Source organism: Rhododendron vialii, chromosome 6a (genome assembly GCF_030253575.1).
Source record: "Rhododendron vialii isolate Sample 1 chromosome 6a, ASM3025357v1".
NCBI classification, from domain to species: domain Eukaryota; kingdom Viridiplantae; phylum Streptophyta; class Magnoliopsida; order Ericales; family Ericaceae; genus Rhododendron; species Rhododendron vialii.
The window spans coordinates 32461548-32477480 of record NC_080562.1 but is presented as its reverse complement, the minus strand read 5'-3'; the positions used below and the strand labels follow the sequence as shown (position 1 = coordinate 32477480).

Sequence of the window (15933 nt, the reverse complement as noted above, 5' to 3'; positions counted from 1 at the left end):
TTTGTGTGTGTTCATTAAAACCTTTTTGAGTGACCCATTTATTTGTATGTTACACTGCTTTGATCAACAGTTTCCACATGTGTTTAATACTTTAACAACTACTTGATTCTCATAGTAACGTGTGGAAACTATGGAACCTAATGGTCAACCTGGAAACGTGTTCGTTGGCGATGATCAAGACATGGAAAATGTAAGGGCTTTAATTCGGGATTGGATTGTTGCTTACCGTATCCGTTAGATGAGTTCTTTGGTGTTGTAATATGTTTGTTCAATTTCTGTAATTTTTTTTTAATCCGAATTTCTGTAATGTTTTGTGTTGTATTGTTGTAATGTTTAGATTCTCAATTTCTGTAATGATGTTTGGTTTTTCGATTACTTTGGTTTAAACTTAATTATTATTTTAATTTAAAACATAAAAACATTATTGGTGGAAAAGTAAGAGCAAAGAATAATTGAAATAATAAAAATATAATTTAAAAAATAGTGTTGACATTTTCAGTTCATGTAGAATAAGCAATTTCGGAAGAAAATTAAAAAAAAAATTGATTAAAACATTATTTATATACATTATACACCATTATTAATAACCGGGGGCAACATAGTAAAAAAATCAATTCATAATTCATTTTCATTCCATACCTCCCAAACATTACTCCTGTTGCAAAATGCATTCTGCACATATCATCCAAATACTCTACCAAATACAAAATACATTCTGATCATAATTCCAAAAGCCAAAAAGGTAAAAAGTTGAAAATGAAAAACTAAAAAGTAGGCTCTCAAACACCTCCCCTATTAGAAACCATGATGGACAATGCGTGGTGGATATACTCATAGAAAGATTAGGGCATCATTCAGTTTTCTTGCAAAATTTTGGGCCTTACAAGATGGATTAAATTTAGCTATATACCAAAAAACAAAAAAAAAAAACCTTGGCTGTTATTAGTCTTGGGAAGACGGACTCCCAACTGGTGGTTAACATGATCAAAACCAACGGGACGGGTCATGGTGTTCTAAGCAACATCGCCTTTTATTGCAGGTTTCTCCTTGCCCAGTTGGGATTTGAAGTGAGACATGTGGAGCGAGAAGGATATACAAATGCGAGGACGTAATTGATGGCCAACTTCAAGTGGGAAAGAGAATAGTGTTTTTTTACTAGCACCTCTTGCAGTTTTATTTAATAATTAGTAGTGTGACAACTCTTATGGGGTAAAATAGCTGGAAAGCTTCTCCGTTACCCTATGATTGGTAGCTGCCGGCTGGTTTGGTGACACTTCCATCAACAAGATGAGTGCACGCTATCGGTGCCACCCTTGATTGTTCAAATTCTCTTCCAAAAAACTTGGTTAGTAGTAGTTAGTACCCAAATCCCCGTCAACGGATTCCATGTGTTAGTTACGTCGATGGCTTAATTACTAATGGAGTTAAAAGTTCAGGTGTCTAATTGTCATCGACCAAAGGACAGGTGGGATACTGCAATTTTGAAAAAGGACAGGGCTATTCTTCGTAATTTTCCCTTGTATATAGTATAAGGATAAAAACCCAATTCCTAGGGTTTTCTTTCATGACAAAAGATCGAGTAGTGCTACATGTACCGAAGGGGGTCGGTACCGAAATCGTAGGGACGGCCGCGTCGGGCCGTCTCCGGCACCGGACGGCCAATCCGAGCCATCCAAAAATTCTAAAAAAAAAAAACGAGGGGGCCTACGTGGGAATTAACGGCATCCGAGGTGTGTAAGGTGCTTGATCCGAACACCATTTTTTCGTGTATATATGTATATTACGATTTCGGTACCGACCCCGTCGGTACCAATATCATTTCCGCAAAAGATCAAATCGTTTTCAATACAGTACCAATATATCGGAGCCCTGCTAACAGCAGAGACAATTCGCAGAGAACCACGCTGAGACAAACGTGTTTGGCCTCATTTCGGGTCCCAAAAAAATCTAGAAAAATATACATAAATTTTTGAATATTATTTTATGGGGCCCTGTAAAAAACCAGCTCCAGTGGATATCGGTAAGTATTATTTTTTGATTTGTAGAGGCGAAAGGCGAAACTGCTCAATTCGCCCATACGAATCAAAAAGTAATACTTACCGATATCCATTGGAGCTGATTTTTTACAGGGCCCCATAAAATAATATTCAAAAATTTATGGATATTTTTCTAAATTTTTTTGGGACCCGAAATGAGGTCAAACGCGTTTATCTCTGTGTGGTTCTTAGCGAATTGTTTCTGCTCATAGTTTTTTTGCAATATATCTCCCTCCGTTTTCGCTCGATTTCACTTCCGATGTCGATGAAGAGGGATTTTGTGGGTTCTTCATCACCATCATGGAAAAGAACAAGGTTTGATTTCGACGATTCTGAGGTATATCTGCTTTACAATCTCCACAGTGGTCCTGTTAGATATGTGATGTACAAGCTTCATACTAGTGCTATCGGTAATGATGATGATAAGGGAAACGATTCGACTAGGATACCAAATTTAACTACTGTATTTGAACTGCCTCGTGAGAAATATCCCGGCTCTATGGGCTCTTTCGCCCTGGGCTCTAGGATCTATCTGCTCGGGGGTGAAGTCGGACTTCACGGTGAAGTCGATTTCGTTCTCCAGGATGGCAGCAATACTCAACGCATCTCCAAAAATGTGTATTTCTTTGATACTGCAGCTGCCATTTCCTCCCCTTCATCTTTATCGGTGGCACCTCCTATGGAAGGTGGTAAGAGGTTACCGCGGGCAATTCACGTGAATGGGATGGTATACGTCATTTCAGATATTCCTAGTTTCTATACTTGCTACAGCGAGGAGGAGCCATTATTCGAGGTTTTCGACCCACTGGGTAATGAGGGTGAGGGAAAGTGGTCTTCCTTGCCCAGACCTCCTTTCTATTGCCGCTCTAGTAACCATGGGAGCCATGAGATTAACGGTGCAGGCAGGATTCTCTCGCATGCTGTTGTGGCCCATCAGATTTTTTTCTTCACCACCAAAAAGGACCAAGTGAACGTTTTTGATGTCTACAAACGCGGATGGACGTCTTTGAAGGTCTACAACGGGCGTAATAACCGTTTGCCCTTTGGGAAGACAGTCATGCCGATATTTGACTCTGTGTGGGTTGCCCTTGGTACTTCTCCCTGCCGTATGTCCCCCATTAGTACTTTCAATCTCACAGCAGATTTTAGATTGGTAGGGAAAGGGGTCGAAGGCCTCGAGACTATCCGTTTTACTCACGAGCCACCTCTAGCCTATGGCATTTATTACCATCTCCTTGACATGGGGATTGGCTTGGTTTGTCTTCTCAAATTTGGCAACGATGAGGAGGGCTTCATGAAAGGGAAGGCATACGTTTCTGCTACCGTGTTTCACCTTGTCAAAAAGTGCACGGATAAGGTCTCTTTTGGCGAATCAAATTATTGGCTGGGTCAAAGATTGTTGCCCTTGCTCCCACCGGGTGTCCGAATGCATGATTACAGCGAGGTTATTGGAGAGATACAAGTATTTGGTGCTGAAGGACTCCGCAGCTCTTTGTTTGCCCCTGGGGTCGAAAACTACAATACAACCTATGCCGCAGTTGGTAGCTTCGTTATGTAAGTTGCTTCGAACCCCTTCCCTTTCTTTTGGTTTCAATTAATTGCTTTATCCCATTGCTATTTTCTGTCAATTTTTTTTATTTTGTTTTCTATTTCCTTTGGAACCATATTTATTTCATTCTTACAATATCACCTTAACCTTTATTTTTGCCCCTCGGAGCGTGGATAGTGAGTGTTTTTGTCTTCTATTTCTATTTGTATTTGGTCGAGAGTATATCCCCAAAAGCCCATTTGACTCCTTAACTATTTATCCTATCCTTTTTTAGTTATCAGTTAGGTTGCCTGCTTTAATGTTGGAATTGACGGGAGGTAGATCTTAGAGTGATAACGAGTTGTCACTATGCAAGGGAATATGCTTGAGAATACTGCTTAATTAATATCTAGATATGAACCAGAACTGCAGATGACATTTTGAGGGATTGAGCATGATAACCATCTGTTGCGTAATGAGTAGTTATGGAGTCTGATCCTCCCAGCAAGTACTTTTAAACGTGATTAGGAAAAGAGTTTAGTGGTAAACAGTCTTAATGATATGTAGTTTGTTTTCTATGTGTTGAAGATCTATGGTCTTATTTTGCTTCAGTTTTTGTCCTATATTTTATCTTCGAGGAGATCCTTGTGTCAGTAAAGATTGCTTTCGATGATCAAGAACCAGAATTCCACAGGTCTTGCTGCAGTAGATGCCCTTATTTCTTGAACACCAGTGGGCAAGCTATATGCTATAGTTTTTGTGGGTCTGGTCCATGCTCTTTGTTGTGGAGCTAGTCGACCTAATTTGTCTAGTTAATCTGGTAAAGGACCAACTCCAATACGTCTTATAGGGGTTCGAAACGATCTTACACAACAATGGTTTTTTGCTAAGTGCCGCAGCCCTTGATATGGAATTGTAGTAGGTTGTTATATTCTCAACTAGATTGTTCACACCCTGATGCTAATTTGGCAAAGAGCAGTAGATTCTTGCCTAAACGTGGTAGACTAAAAAATTAATTTGCTGATGCCTTTGGGTTGTATGTGAAGTTACCTTTTCGTAGATTAAAATGGGTTGGAAGCAGGTTGGTCTTGTACTGCTTGTACGAAACCATTACTTAAAGTACTAGATGCGGGAGAAAGGGATAGAGTAACTTAACAAAAGGACGTTTGTTTGGGCAACCTCAGCTGGCCAGGGGGAAGGAGGGAAGAAGCCTTTGCCCTGTGTGTTTTTCATTCCTCCTTTCATTGAATATCTCTAAGTGTCCTAAGCAGTTTCCACGTTCTAATGACCTCATTGTGTATGTATCCGTGTAGCCGTATAAATGACTATATATCTGTGCACACAATTTACACATACGTACGAATATTTTTATGCTTGCATGGGTTTGAAGAGAAATTTGAGGGGAGTGTATTTTGAAGCTCCCCAAGAAGAAAGAAGAATGATGTTTGTAAATGTACGAACTTATCCATCTCCGGTTATTGTATCTTGGGGTTTGTTTTGTAATCCTCCATGTTTTCAATTCATGACTTCACAATCTAGATGAACTACCAGGCAAACACACATGTGCCGTTTTCCTACAACACGCCTTGTCTACCTACCTGGTTCCTCCTCTTTTAGAACATCAACAAGCATGGATCAATATGTGTCAAACTGCAGCTCTTTAATAAGATGAGGCCCTATATTAATAGGTTATGAGAAATGGACAAAATTATGCACCTCAATGTGAAAACTGTTCTAGTTTGGTGGTTTTTGTGTCTCTCCCCATGAGTTCGTACAGGTTAGATGAATTGTGAAGGAAAAAGCTGCTCAGATAAGTACACTTCCATTTTAGTTCCAATTACTTGCAACAAAAAAAAGTTGCCCTTAGCAAGATCAAGAATGAGGCAATTGCAGAGAAACATGAATTGACGGGTTATTTCACTTTTTAAAGCTTTGCTGACATTTAAACTTTTATGTTTATCGTCAGAGCTTTTGAATTTTTCTGAATCTTGCAGGAAAAAACAATCTACTCGCTCTTAATATACGGTTGGTCTTGGGGAATAGCACGCAGTTAATCTTGTAGTGCTGGTTTGAGTCGAGTTGGAGAGCTTGCTTGATAGTGGTAACGAAGCTTGGATCGATTAGGCAGTTTCCTTTCTATCTTTCTTTTATTTTTCCGAGTTTATCTAAGAACATCATGTAATTATATGGTTTGAGGAGACATGATACTTAACTTATGTAGCTATCATTTGTTGTCTGGGTAGCAGTGGATTGACATTGTATTAATGTATTATTTGCTGATATTTTACCTTTGCATGCTAAAGTATTTGTGTGGATCTTGGAATCATGGTGAAATTTGTGGCGCAAATAGCACTTGTAATCGTGCCGTTCCACGGCCCAATCTTTGGCAGATATATTTGTTTCATACAGTTAAAATTATTGTAAGAACGAATTTTGAGAAGCTGAAGTCGAGAAGTTTTTCTTACAAGGTTTTTGTTTTCCTCCAATTTTAAGATGTCTTTGCCTCCTAAGTGGAAATTAAATTCAACTTCTCGTCTTGAATTTGGTTTAGGTTTGAAGTTAATCGGGTTGCTGGCACAGTATCTCTTTCAAATTCCCCGAATATGTGAGTTTGGAAACGTTATTATGTTAAAGTTTCTGTGGCAACAAAACACACAATTCTGCATTTTTATTTCACAAAGATGAACCGCATGCCCTGCTGGGTTTCCCTGGCTGCAAAACAAACCATGCGGAATTTTCGCGAGATACTGATTTGTTATTTGTTTCAACTTGTTTGACAAACTACTCTGGGAAATTGTGTTATAATTTTCCCATGCTCTCTAGGAAACACCAACCACGAAGTTGTTTCCGAATGTGAGGAACCTGTTTTCATCGATAAATGAAAGCAAACTTAGATGCGTTTCAGAGTTTAGGAGTTAGGAGTTTGCACGACGCATTTTGAGACCAGGCGGATGCATCCTTTTTTTAGATAATGGGGCTTGTCCAAAGGAATTTAAAAATGGGTTGATAAGGCAACTGGGTGCCTATTTCGATTCAATAATGCCCTTGGTTTGAACAATTCCGTAACTTTAAGTTGACAGCTGTTTTGATTTCATTTTATTGCCTACAATGAATTTGGGGGACAAAAATTCATTGTTAGAAGAGCCAACCATAAAACTTGGCTTAAAAATTTAGAACTCAAAGCAAGTTGAGTCATGAAAATAATTTGACTAGAGTTTTTAAATTTAAACCATGGATGGTCGAAGTAGAAAATGATCCCTCTGCTCCATCTATACTGGTTAAGAATGATGAAAACATAACCATGGAGTATGAGTTCAAGCCAATTATGGCTGTGAGTTATGAACAATTATTTGTTCAATATGAATTTTTGGTCAACATTATTTGCCCAGTGTTGAGTAAAGTGTTTGTGTTTTTGCCAAGTAATGCTGGTGAAAATGTTCCTTTGCTCGACGGTTGAAGATTTTTGTATTTGTTAAGCGTCCCTATTGAATTTCCAGAGCCATTTGTATGGCTTTGATTGGAGACAAATGGCCAATTGTTCATATCGATAATAGCATGTTTCTGTCACTAATATGCCATGTTCCTGTCACTAATAAGCCATGTTCCTGTCACTAATAAGCCATGTTCCTGTCGATTTTGTCACTAATATGCCATGTTCCTGTCACTAATAAGCCATGTTCCTGTCGATTTTGCACATACGCCATACACTTGTGTCGATAATGTACAGGGCTTTGCCGACAAATATTGCTTACACTGTCGAAGCACGGTTCTTGTATTATTGGCTTTAATCATAAAATCATGTTTTATGGGCCAAAAAACCCTGTCAATAAATGGAGTATAAAAATTGGTGATTGATTAAATAATTGCCATGTATTAGCCCTTATTGGTATAACATTAATCCCAACTCTTCCAGAATTTGAATTATTCATTCTTTCAGAGTTGGGGGCAATGTTTGCACCATAAAAATTATCACCTGTCGATATCGAGAGGTGAATTGGAACAAGTGCCATCGATTTCGCATTTGATTCGCTTGCTATTTCACATCCAATGATGTCTTGAAATACGGTGTCATGATCCAAACCCGTGAGTTTAAAAAGTCAATGACTAGGTAGTGCGTCTAAGTCATCCTAGGCCTAATTTGTAAAACAGTTAGGGATTTTTTTTTTTTAAAACATACTCTTTTCAGTTGAGCAGCCGTAAATGGACTTGGCTTTACTCCGAAGCCAAAGTCTTTTTGGTTATCTCTTTTGATGTGTGTATAGTGTTGTTTTGATGTGAATATAGGGCGGTGAAACCTTGTAGACTCTTGTTTTCTTTAGCCGATTTTGTGGTGGCCTCGGTTACCAGCTCGGTAACATGGCCAAATGGTGTGAACCGACATTTGAAGAAGGACCAGTCCGCAGCTTGGTACCAGCTGCCCTCGGTACACTGTTCGGGTTGAGTGTTTGGGAATAAGCCGCTGGTCGCTTCGGATCTATCAACAGCATTGTATCTGTTCCAGTGCTCCCAAAGCCACCTAAGAGAAACAGTTACGCCAGATGGGTCCCATGAGGATTGTGCAGTAGGTGTAATCATTGGGATCAGGTTTAACCATGTGCCCCGTAACCGCTTCTTTCCTTTCGTCATATATGACGTCACTCGAGGCGGTTACCTAAGCGTGCCCTCCACGAGCTAGCTTGGAAGCCAAGTAAACCTAGGTCTATAAATACAAAGGGATACTCACCTAGAAGAGGTATGCCATTCGACCTTAACCCTAAACCTACACACTTCCCCTGAGATCTAACTTGATCGTCGGAGGGTCACTAGGTTATTCCAGCCCTAGTGACTTGTTGTAGGTCTAGTAGTGGAGAGTGCGGAGCTGCGGAAGAAGGAACCTAGCCAGAACCGTGGTCAAGATCCCGATAAATCGAACCCTTACAATTGGCGACTCCGCTGGGGATCTAGCCGCCTTCTCAATCGTTCATTCCCTTCCCCTCCAAGAACTCCGTTCAAGCTTCCTGAGACAGCTATGGTGGAAGTTGAAGATCCACATCCCAGTGAAACTACTCTCGGGCTCGGCCCTCTCAGAGACCACAACCTAGCCTCCGGTGGAGCCAACGCCTTGGGAAAGGCCCACATGTCCATCGGAGTTGGAGCCGAGACCTCGACGCAGGACGTAGGGACCGTGTAGACACCTCAATCTGGATCTCCCAATTGTTTTACTTCATTTTTTAGTTTCTTGTTTCCCCGATGATGAACCGGATCAAAAACAATCTTGAGAATGGAAAGGATTGAACTTGGAATGAGTGGAACCCCACTTGAACCTTTTGAACCCCAAAACCTCAGTCAAAACCCTAGCCAAGGTTTGACTAGCGTGCGTTGGTGTCACATCCAAGCGTGTGTGTCCATTTGCCAGGTGTTGGTCAAAGTCAAAGCACTGACTGTTGACCAGCGCACGAGTGATAGCACACATGCGCTCCTGTCCCACTCTCACGCGCGCAGGTCAACACCTGTCCCTATCACTTTTTTCTAGCTGAATTTTGTAATCATCAGGGGGTCTACAGGGCTGTAGAACCCCGTTTTCGTTGCCAGCACAACTGTTGTAGGTGCATGGGTTGCACCACCCTCACAACCACTCCCATTAAGTTGTTGGCTTGTTTCTTCACTAAGTAAGGCCAACCAGCCTTGTTGGCTGGTTGTTTGGCCTTGTTTGCGTACCTAGCTCTCTCCCACCTTCTATAAATACCCCATTGCACTTCTAAGTCAAAGGTTACCAAAATTCAAGCAAAAAAGGCTACACAATCCCAAATACTCTTGACACTTCCTCACTCTTGCCATTTTCATACACTCATTTCACAAGCTACACCACCTTATTCAATCCATCTTCCAAACCACTTAAGCAAAGGTATAACCTTTACTGTCTGCTTACTGTTTGATCCCTAAGGGGGACTGGCAGGGCCAAGGCTGGTAATCAATACCAGTTTTGGCTCTAAAGTCAGCAGAGTTACAAGAAATCATGCACTAGCACACCCGCGCGCGCTAGACCCACATGTATGCGAGCCTGTCAAAGGCTGCACGTGATGGTCCACGTGGGGTTGGGATGTTAGTTATTTATGGTTTATGTTGTATTAAAGTTCACTGTGAAGCATGTTTAAAACTAATTCACTGTTTTTGCATGTTAAAATCCATAGTCTAGCTTAGACTGCCTAATCATTTGCTTTGGAATGCCCCTAAGTTGCTTCTGAACATGTCTTAGAGCCCAGGCATGCAAAAGCAATTCCTGAAAGTCCAGTCATGACCCACGCACGTCTGTCACTGACCCACGTGCACTAGTCAGTTCATTTCCAGAGACTGCCTTTGCATGGGCAACTTGGCCCTTGGCCTTTGTTTTAATACCCCCACTGTTTAGGGGTTGTGTTTTAATTCCATTTATTCTGTTTGTAATTATTACTTACTTTCAGTACATATAAACTGTTTGATTTGCCCACTGGGTGAGCACTGGTCCTTCCAGACCCTAAAAGGGGAGAAGATTCAACCTGTGGAAAAATGACAACACACGAGCGTGTGTATGGCTTTGGCGCGCATGTCAGCTTGCATGTACGTAGATCCATGCATGAAAGTTGGTCACTGTGCACGTCGAATCCATATAAAGCACTATTTTGACATTTAATCACGGTGTTGGGTTTTATCCCATTTATTTTTCAAACATTTCATCCATCCATGCTATTTTGATCACATCCTGCAAATTGTTACAGTTTTAATCCCCGATTAACTGTTTCTCCGCTCTAATTGGCTAAAAATCGATTTAAAAAAAATAAAGAATCACAATATTTTCACAAAATGCCTAAGTAGAGACCGATCTCCGAATTGGGCGAGAGGGGTGCCTTAAAACCCTTTTCCTCTCATAACTTGGCTCCTGAACCCAGATATGGTTATGACGGATTGGTTCCTTCACTTTTTCAAATCAAATAATGCCACAGGTGCTTCGAAATACGGTTCCTTGGGTGTCGGACCTTCAAACCCGAGTGGCGACTTTGTATTTCGAGCGCTTGCCTCTCTGCTCGTGCTCCCTCGATTAAACGGGCCCTGGCTTTGGGAAAGGAACAGAATCCTTCCCAAGGGCATGCTGCCCACAGTGGCGACTCTGCTGGGGATAATCGAACCAATATTAATCTATACTTAGAGTTTAATACGTTTGCGAACAATTCCTTAAAAGTCTGCCAAAATGGTGAGCTTCGCGTTGCCGAAGGTTGGAATGGTGATTTAACAGGACCTCGTGTCCGGCCAATCTGATCTGGGACTTTTTCAATTGTTCACTTGCGTAGTTTTTTCTAAAGATGGACTACATAAAATGAGCCAAATTTGAAAAGGCATTTTTGCAATCTTGTGATTCTTCTTCTTCTTAATCAATTTCTGGCATCTTTCTCATTTGCATTGATGTGGGATAAGCCTCATTGGAGCATTTTGGAAATCTGGCATGATTTACCGGAGTCCGGGGACCCCAAATGCCCAACAACCTTCGACGATGATGGGTCATTCTGCCGTTCGATTGTTGCTCTGCAATTACACGGGCAACAGAAGGTATATCTTTGGCCTTAGTCCGAGGAACCTGTTACGAACCAAAACTGGCCTTTGCATGTACAAAGCACTAAAACTCTCCAATCTAGGACAGGTACCTACAGGGTAAGATCTATTTGCATCTAACCCCATATACCGTCTACGTGTTACTGATTTTCCTATCTCCATGCACTGTACATACATTCCGTCTTGCGTAGGAGCATGTTTAGGGCGGCTTTTAGGTTCTCGATCTTTCGAGTCTATCTTAAGCTTATTAGGACACTGCTTTGGCCCGATGAGGAGTCGTGTATCACGTTTTCAAGCTTTCAAATCCTTCGAACAATGGGACTTTAGGAAGTCAAAAGCTTTCTATACCCTTGTCTATATACCCGATTGAGGTTTCAAACAGAAAACGAAGAACAACGGAGAGAATGTCATGTTGCTTACACTAGTCAAGTAACAAGTACCTCGTCACTTACACCGCCCGACTAACAGCGCCGTGCCGCTCATGCCATTCTGGTTCTGATATCATGAGATTCATACCGAGTTGTTCCAACTTCAAACAGCGGAATAGCCAAAGGTTTAGGATTCTTTTTGACATCCTTTAGCCTCATTTGTTTCAAGTAAGGATACACCTTCGAAAAGAATTATGAGGATTCTGGCAATGTCCGAACATCTTGAGACGGATTTGTCTTCTAGTTCTAGAGTCTAGGGCGACACTGACGATGCTGGCTGCATTTGTACTCTAGTCTTTTATTTAGATTAAAGTTATTGCAGGACCCTTATTAAGCCTTATTTTACTTTGTTGCAAGTTTTGAGCCATTGCACCACCGAAAAGGGAATCTTTTGAAAAATACTCTTCAAAAAGTGTTCCAAAAAAGGTATTAATCAATTAAGTAATAAGTGATTCAGTAGATTTAATAACAACATTTTATATTGCTTAACAAATTAATACGTATTAAAATATATGCTAAAAAGTTGAAAAAAATTAGGAGCTTTGAGCTACTTAGGCTCCGTTCTAGAAACTTTCTTAAAAAATAAATAGTTTATTTTACATTTTCAAACTCAAAAATAAAGTAAATAAAAAATAATTTTTAAAATTTTTTTGCATCGTATAAAAGATCTCATCGAGATCTTCCAAACAAGATCCATATTGCATATTTTTAGATTTCAATAAACTCGTAATTTTTTAACTTGAAATTGCCTTCTTAAAAAATAAAAGTTTTTTTTTTTGTTCCGGAACGGAGCCTTAATTTTGGTTAAATTCTTGTATATTTGCATTTAACCACCACAATCACTCTCACCACCACGACCACCACTACTCCCTTACTACTATGACTTCACCACCATTACCATTAATTCACTACCATCACAATGCTATCGTTGCACTACCATCACTCCATCGCCAACACCAACTGCCACCATTACATAGCCACTGCCACCATTATGCCACCACCTCACTCCATCACCACCACCCCACCACCACAATCACCACTCCATAATTACCACAAATACATTGTAGCCATAAGTAAAATTAAGAGAGAATAAGAACTAAAATTATTAATCAATTTTTTAATTCAATGTTTAATATGTTTATCAACCACTTTTTAGCTTAAAAAATTTAAAATTCAATACTTAATTTTTTTTCTTTCAGTTTCCAGTTTTATAAACGGCTCCTAGTAAAGCACTGAATTTCAAGAGGGAATGGGACACCGAGGTCTTCGTCCTTGTGTATTTTCCCTCAAATTTTTAATGGGTTTTGCGAACAAAACAGGGTATTGTGTTTGTTTGGAGAGAGTGCGATGTGGGAGGGATACACCCCGTCGCCTTTGAGAGAGCTATGTTCAATCGCTGGGACGGAATGATTTTTTCCAAGTGAAACTAGCTGGGAACTTGTGACGAGGATCGAAGAAGATGACAACCAGGAGATTTTCTGCCGTTTTCTCTCTCTCTCTCTCTCTCTGCTTTTTATCTCTTGATCTTGAAAACGACCTCGTTTTTATCAAAAAAAGAAGAGTCATTTTGGGCCCTTGGATCTTCTTTCGCAGTTTCACATTTAAAACCTTACATCATCTTTTCTTGATAGGTTGTAGCCTCATCTGTGTATTTTTTTATTTTTATCCAGGTCTCATCTGTGTATTTGATATCTCAATTCTTCAATTTTCTTTAAAACAACTTCCTTCGGGTATTTTAAAATGCGGGTTTGAAAAAGAATCTTAAGAGTGTGGGGTTGGGACCGGAGAGTCTCTTTGTATATGGAATTCAAGGAAAGGAAAGAAAAATTAAAAAAAAATATCCCTTCTATTGTTTGATTGATCCTTGGAGCTTGAATAGCATATGGTTGTTGTGGTGCAAGGTGCCAATTTAGTGGGATGTTACTCTCATGTTGTGAACTATTGTACTTCTTTCATTATTAATATAATTCTTTTTTTCGCTGTTCAAAAAAAAAGTCTTTATGGTATCCCTAAATAAACTCTTTAATGCAGTAGGTGCGGTGAGAATAGCTATAGGGTGGTGAGAATAATAATATGATTGACTCAAAAAATTCTATTTAGCTGTTTTTGAGGGGGGAAAAAAAAAACAATGCGTATTAAGAATGCACCTTACTCTCACTGAATTGCGTATGATGAAGCATTTAAAATCACTCCAAAAAAAGCAATAATGTTGCTACCGGGAAAAGCGGTTGTTAACCGAGTTCTGGTTCAATCTCCCCATCCATCATTTTTGAGTTGTTATGGGTCTACTCTTTTTTTTTTTTTAGAAAGTAAAAAAGAAAACGACCATGTATAACATAGAGTTGAAATGTACACCTTTGTAAAATTTAAGTCGATCACACATCGATAAATATGTTGAAAAACAACCTCTTCATTTATGAAGACAAATGGACGACCAAATGTGATTTCTAAATTTCATCCTTCATTTTATTATCTATAACAATTGTGTACAACAGTCTTAAATGTCAATTGTCGATCAAGCTAATTATAGTAGTGGTATATGTCTACCAAATCTAATGTATAAACGGTTTGGATTATAATTATGGACCCAAAGTGACCTACAAAACCCCCAAATCAGCCCAAAGTAGAGGATAGGCACTGTCCCGGATCCAATTTTCTCGTACTTTAAAAAATTCTAATTTGCTTGTTATTGGTAGGGCTGTAAACAAGCCGAGCTGAGTTTTGTTGAGCTCGGCTCGTTTACTAAACAAGCCATCAACTTGAACTCGAGTCTTAACGAGCCAAATTTAGTCATTTACTAAATGTGCCTCTTTAATTGAGTAGAGCATAGAAACACCGGTTTAACGTGATTTTTTTCATGATCAATATTCTCTATGAACTCTGAAAAGTGAACGATTTCGATCATTATTTTGGGTCTGAAAAGGGCCCGCAATAAGTCCAAACTAATTCCAACCCAAACTAGATGTGATGCGGTCCCGAACCCTCTAGCGTAATAGAAGCCGAGAACTCCAGTCCAATCTAAAAATGCACCATCAAGAACAGGTTCACACTTAATTTCTTACATAGATTTGCAAAAAAATACATATTTCTATGCACTTTTTCACTTTCCAATAATTATTCACACATTTGTTATTATCAGTCTATTTATTTGATTTTAAAATTTTCCAAATAAAAATGGGCCGTACCTCTAAATGGAAAATAATGGACAGTTTTGAGTATGGTCCGTAATTTATCCAACATAAATACAGCCGCAGCAAAATCCATGACGACACGGACCTCCAAGAAGAAAGAAGGGTTGAGGCTCTGTTTGGAACATATAGAAAAGAAAAGAAAGAAAAAAAAAAGAATAAGGGAAAAATTACTATTTACTTAATTTAAAATTTTTATTTTCTTCTCCTTTCTCTTCCAACCAAACAATGGAGGAGAAATTTTTTTAACAAACCCTAACGCTGAAAACAAGTTGAAGATGAAGAGAATCATTAGACCCACAACAAACATCGATCTACCAGAAGAAATACTCCACCACATATTCTCTTTCCTCCCAATCAAAACCCTCGCACAGACCACCGTTTTTTTTTTTTTGATCCGACAGACCACCGTTCTCTCCAAGCACTGGAACCAACCATGCCTGTGGCGTTCCCACCCTCACCTCTACTTCTCCTGTCTCACTCCCGAGTCCATGGAACTCATACCAACGGTGCTATCTCGCCGTCAACCGGACTCCAATATCACCGCCTTTCGCCTCTCTGGTTATGTAAGAGAATCTCCGGCCTTCACTCATATTTTTTTTTAAATTTGAGTCAAATTTTGGGTAGATACATCTCCAACCATCAAATTCAAATTTTACACATCTCCTTCTTTCTTTCTCTCTAACTAGCCGTTGGAGAAATGGGTCAAGACAAAAGTTGTTTCAAATTTGGGCAAAAAAATGAGTAAAACCCAAAATGGAGAAAAATTTGGGTCAAAAATTGGAGAGAGATTTTTGTGATTTTTGCCCCATTTTTAAATTTGAGTATTAAAATGGGTCAAAGCTCTCCAGCCTTCACTCATATTTTTTCTCAAATTTGAGTCAAATTTTGGGTAAAAATTCATTTTGGGTAGACACATCTCCAACTATCAAACCCAAATTTTACACATCTCTCTCTTTCTCTCTCTCTGACTAGCCGTTGGAGAAATGGGTCAAGGCAAAAGTTGTCTCAGATTTAGGCAAAAAAATGGATAAAATCCAAAATGGGGAAGGATTTGAGTCAAAGATTGGAGAGAAATTTTTGTGATTTTTGCCCCATTTTTAAATTTGAGTCTTAAAATGGGTTAAAGCTGGAGATGCTCTAACTGCCTCTTTTTTGCGCGATTGCATCGACCCAGTCATGAAGCACGG

At 39.5% G+C, this 15933-nt stretch overlaps 3 protein-coding genes across 3 annotated transcripts in view; all 3 read left to right on the top strand.

Annotated features, from left to right (window-relative positions):
• The window catches only part of LOC131330607 (putative F-box/FBD/LRR-repeat protein At4g03220), a 51206-nt gene that overhangs the window by 16290 nt on the left and 18983 nt on the right, over positions 1-15933 (top strand). The window lies entirely within an intron of this gene.
• LOC131330606 (putative F-box/FBD/LRR-repeat protein At4g03220) overlaps positions 1-15933 on the top strand; it is a 44777-nt gene that overhangs the window by 26078 nt on the left and 2766 nt on the right. The gene's annotated exons all lie outside the window — the stretch shown is intronic.
• LOC131330604 (uncharacterized) lies at positions 2263-5846 on the top strand. Its single transcript, XM_058364233.1, has 2 exons — positions 2263-3590; positions 5559-5846. Exons 1-2 carry the CDS (start codon positions 2296-2298, stop codon positions 5581-5583), a joined length of 1320 nt encoding a protein of 439 aa, XP_058220216.1. The 5' UTR covers positions 2263-2295; the 3' UTR covers positions 5584-5846.

Bases quoted from the DNA above. Each gene is read 5' to 3' on its own strand.
- LOC131330604 (XM_058364233.1), top strand. From the start codon at position 2,296: ATGTCGATGAAGAGGGATTTTGTGGGTTCTTCATCACCATCATGGAAA. The intron at 3,591-5,558 runs GTAAGTTGCTTC...TGAATCTTGCAG, and splicing joins GCAGTTGGTAGCTTCGTTAT to GAAAAAACAATCTACTCGCT.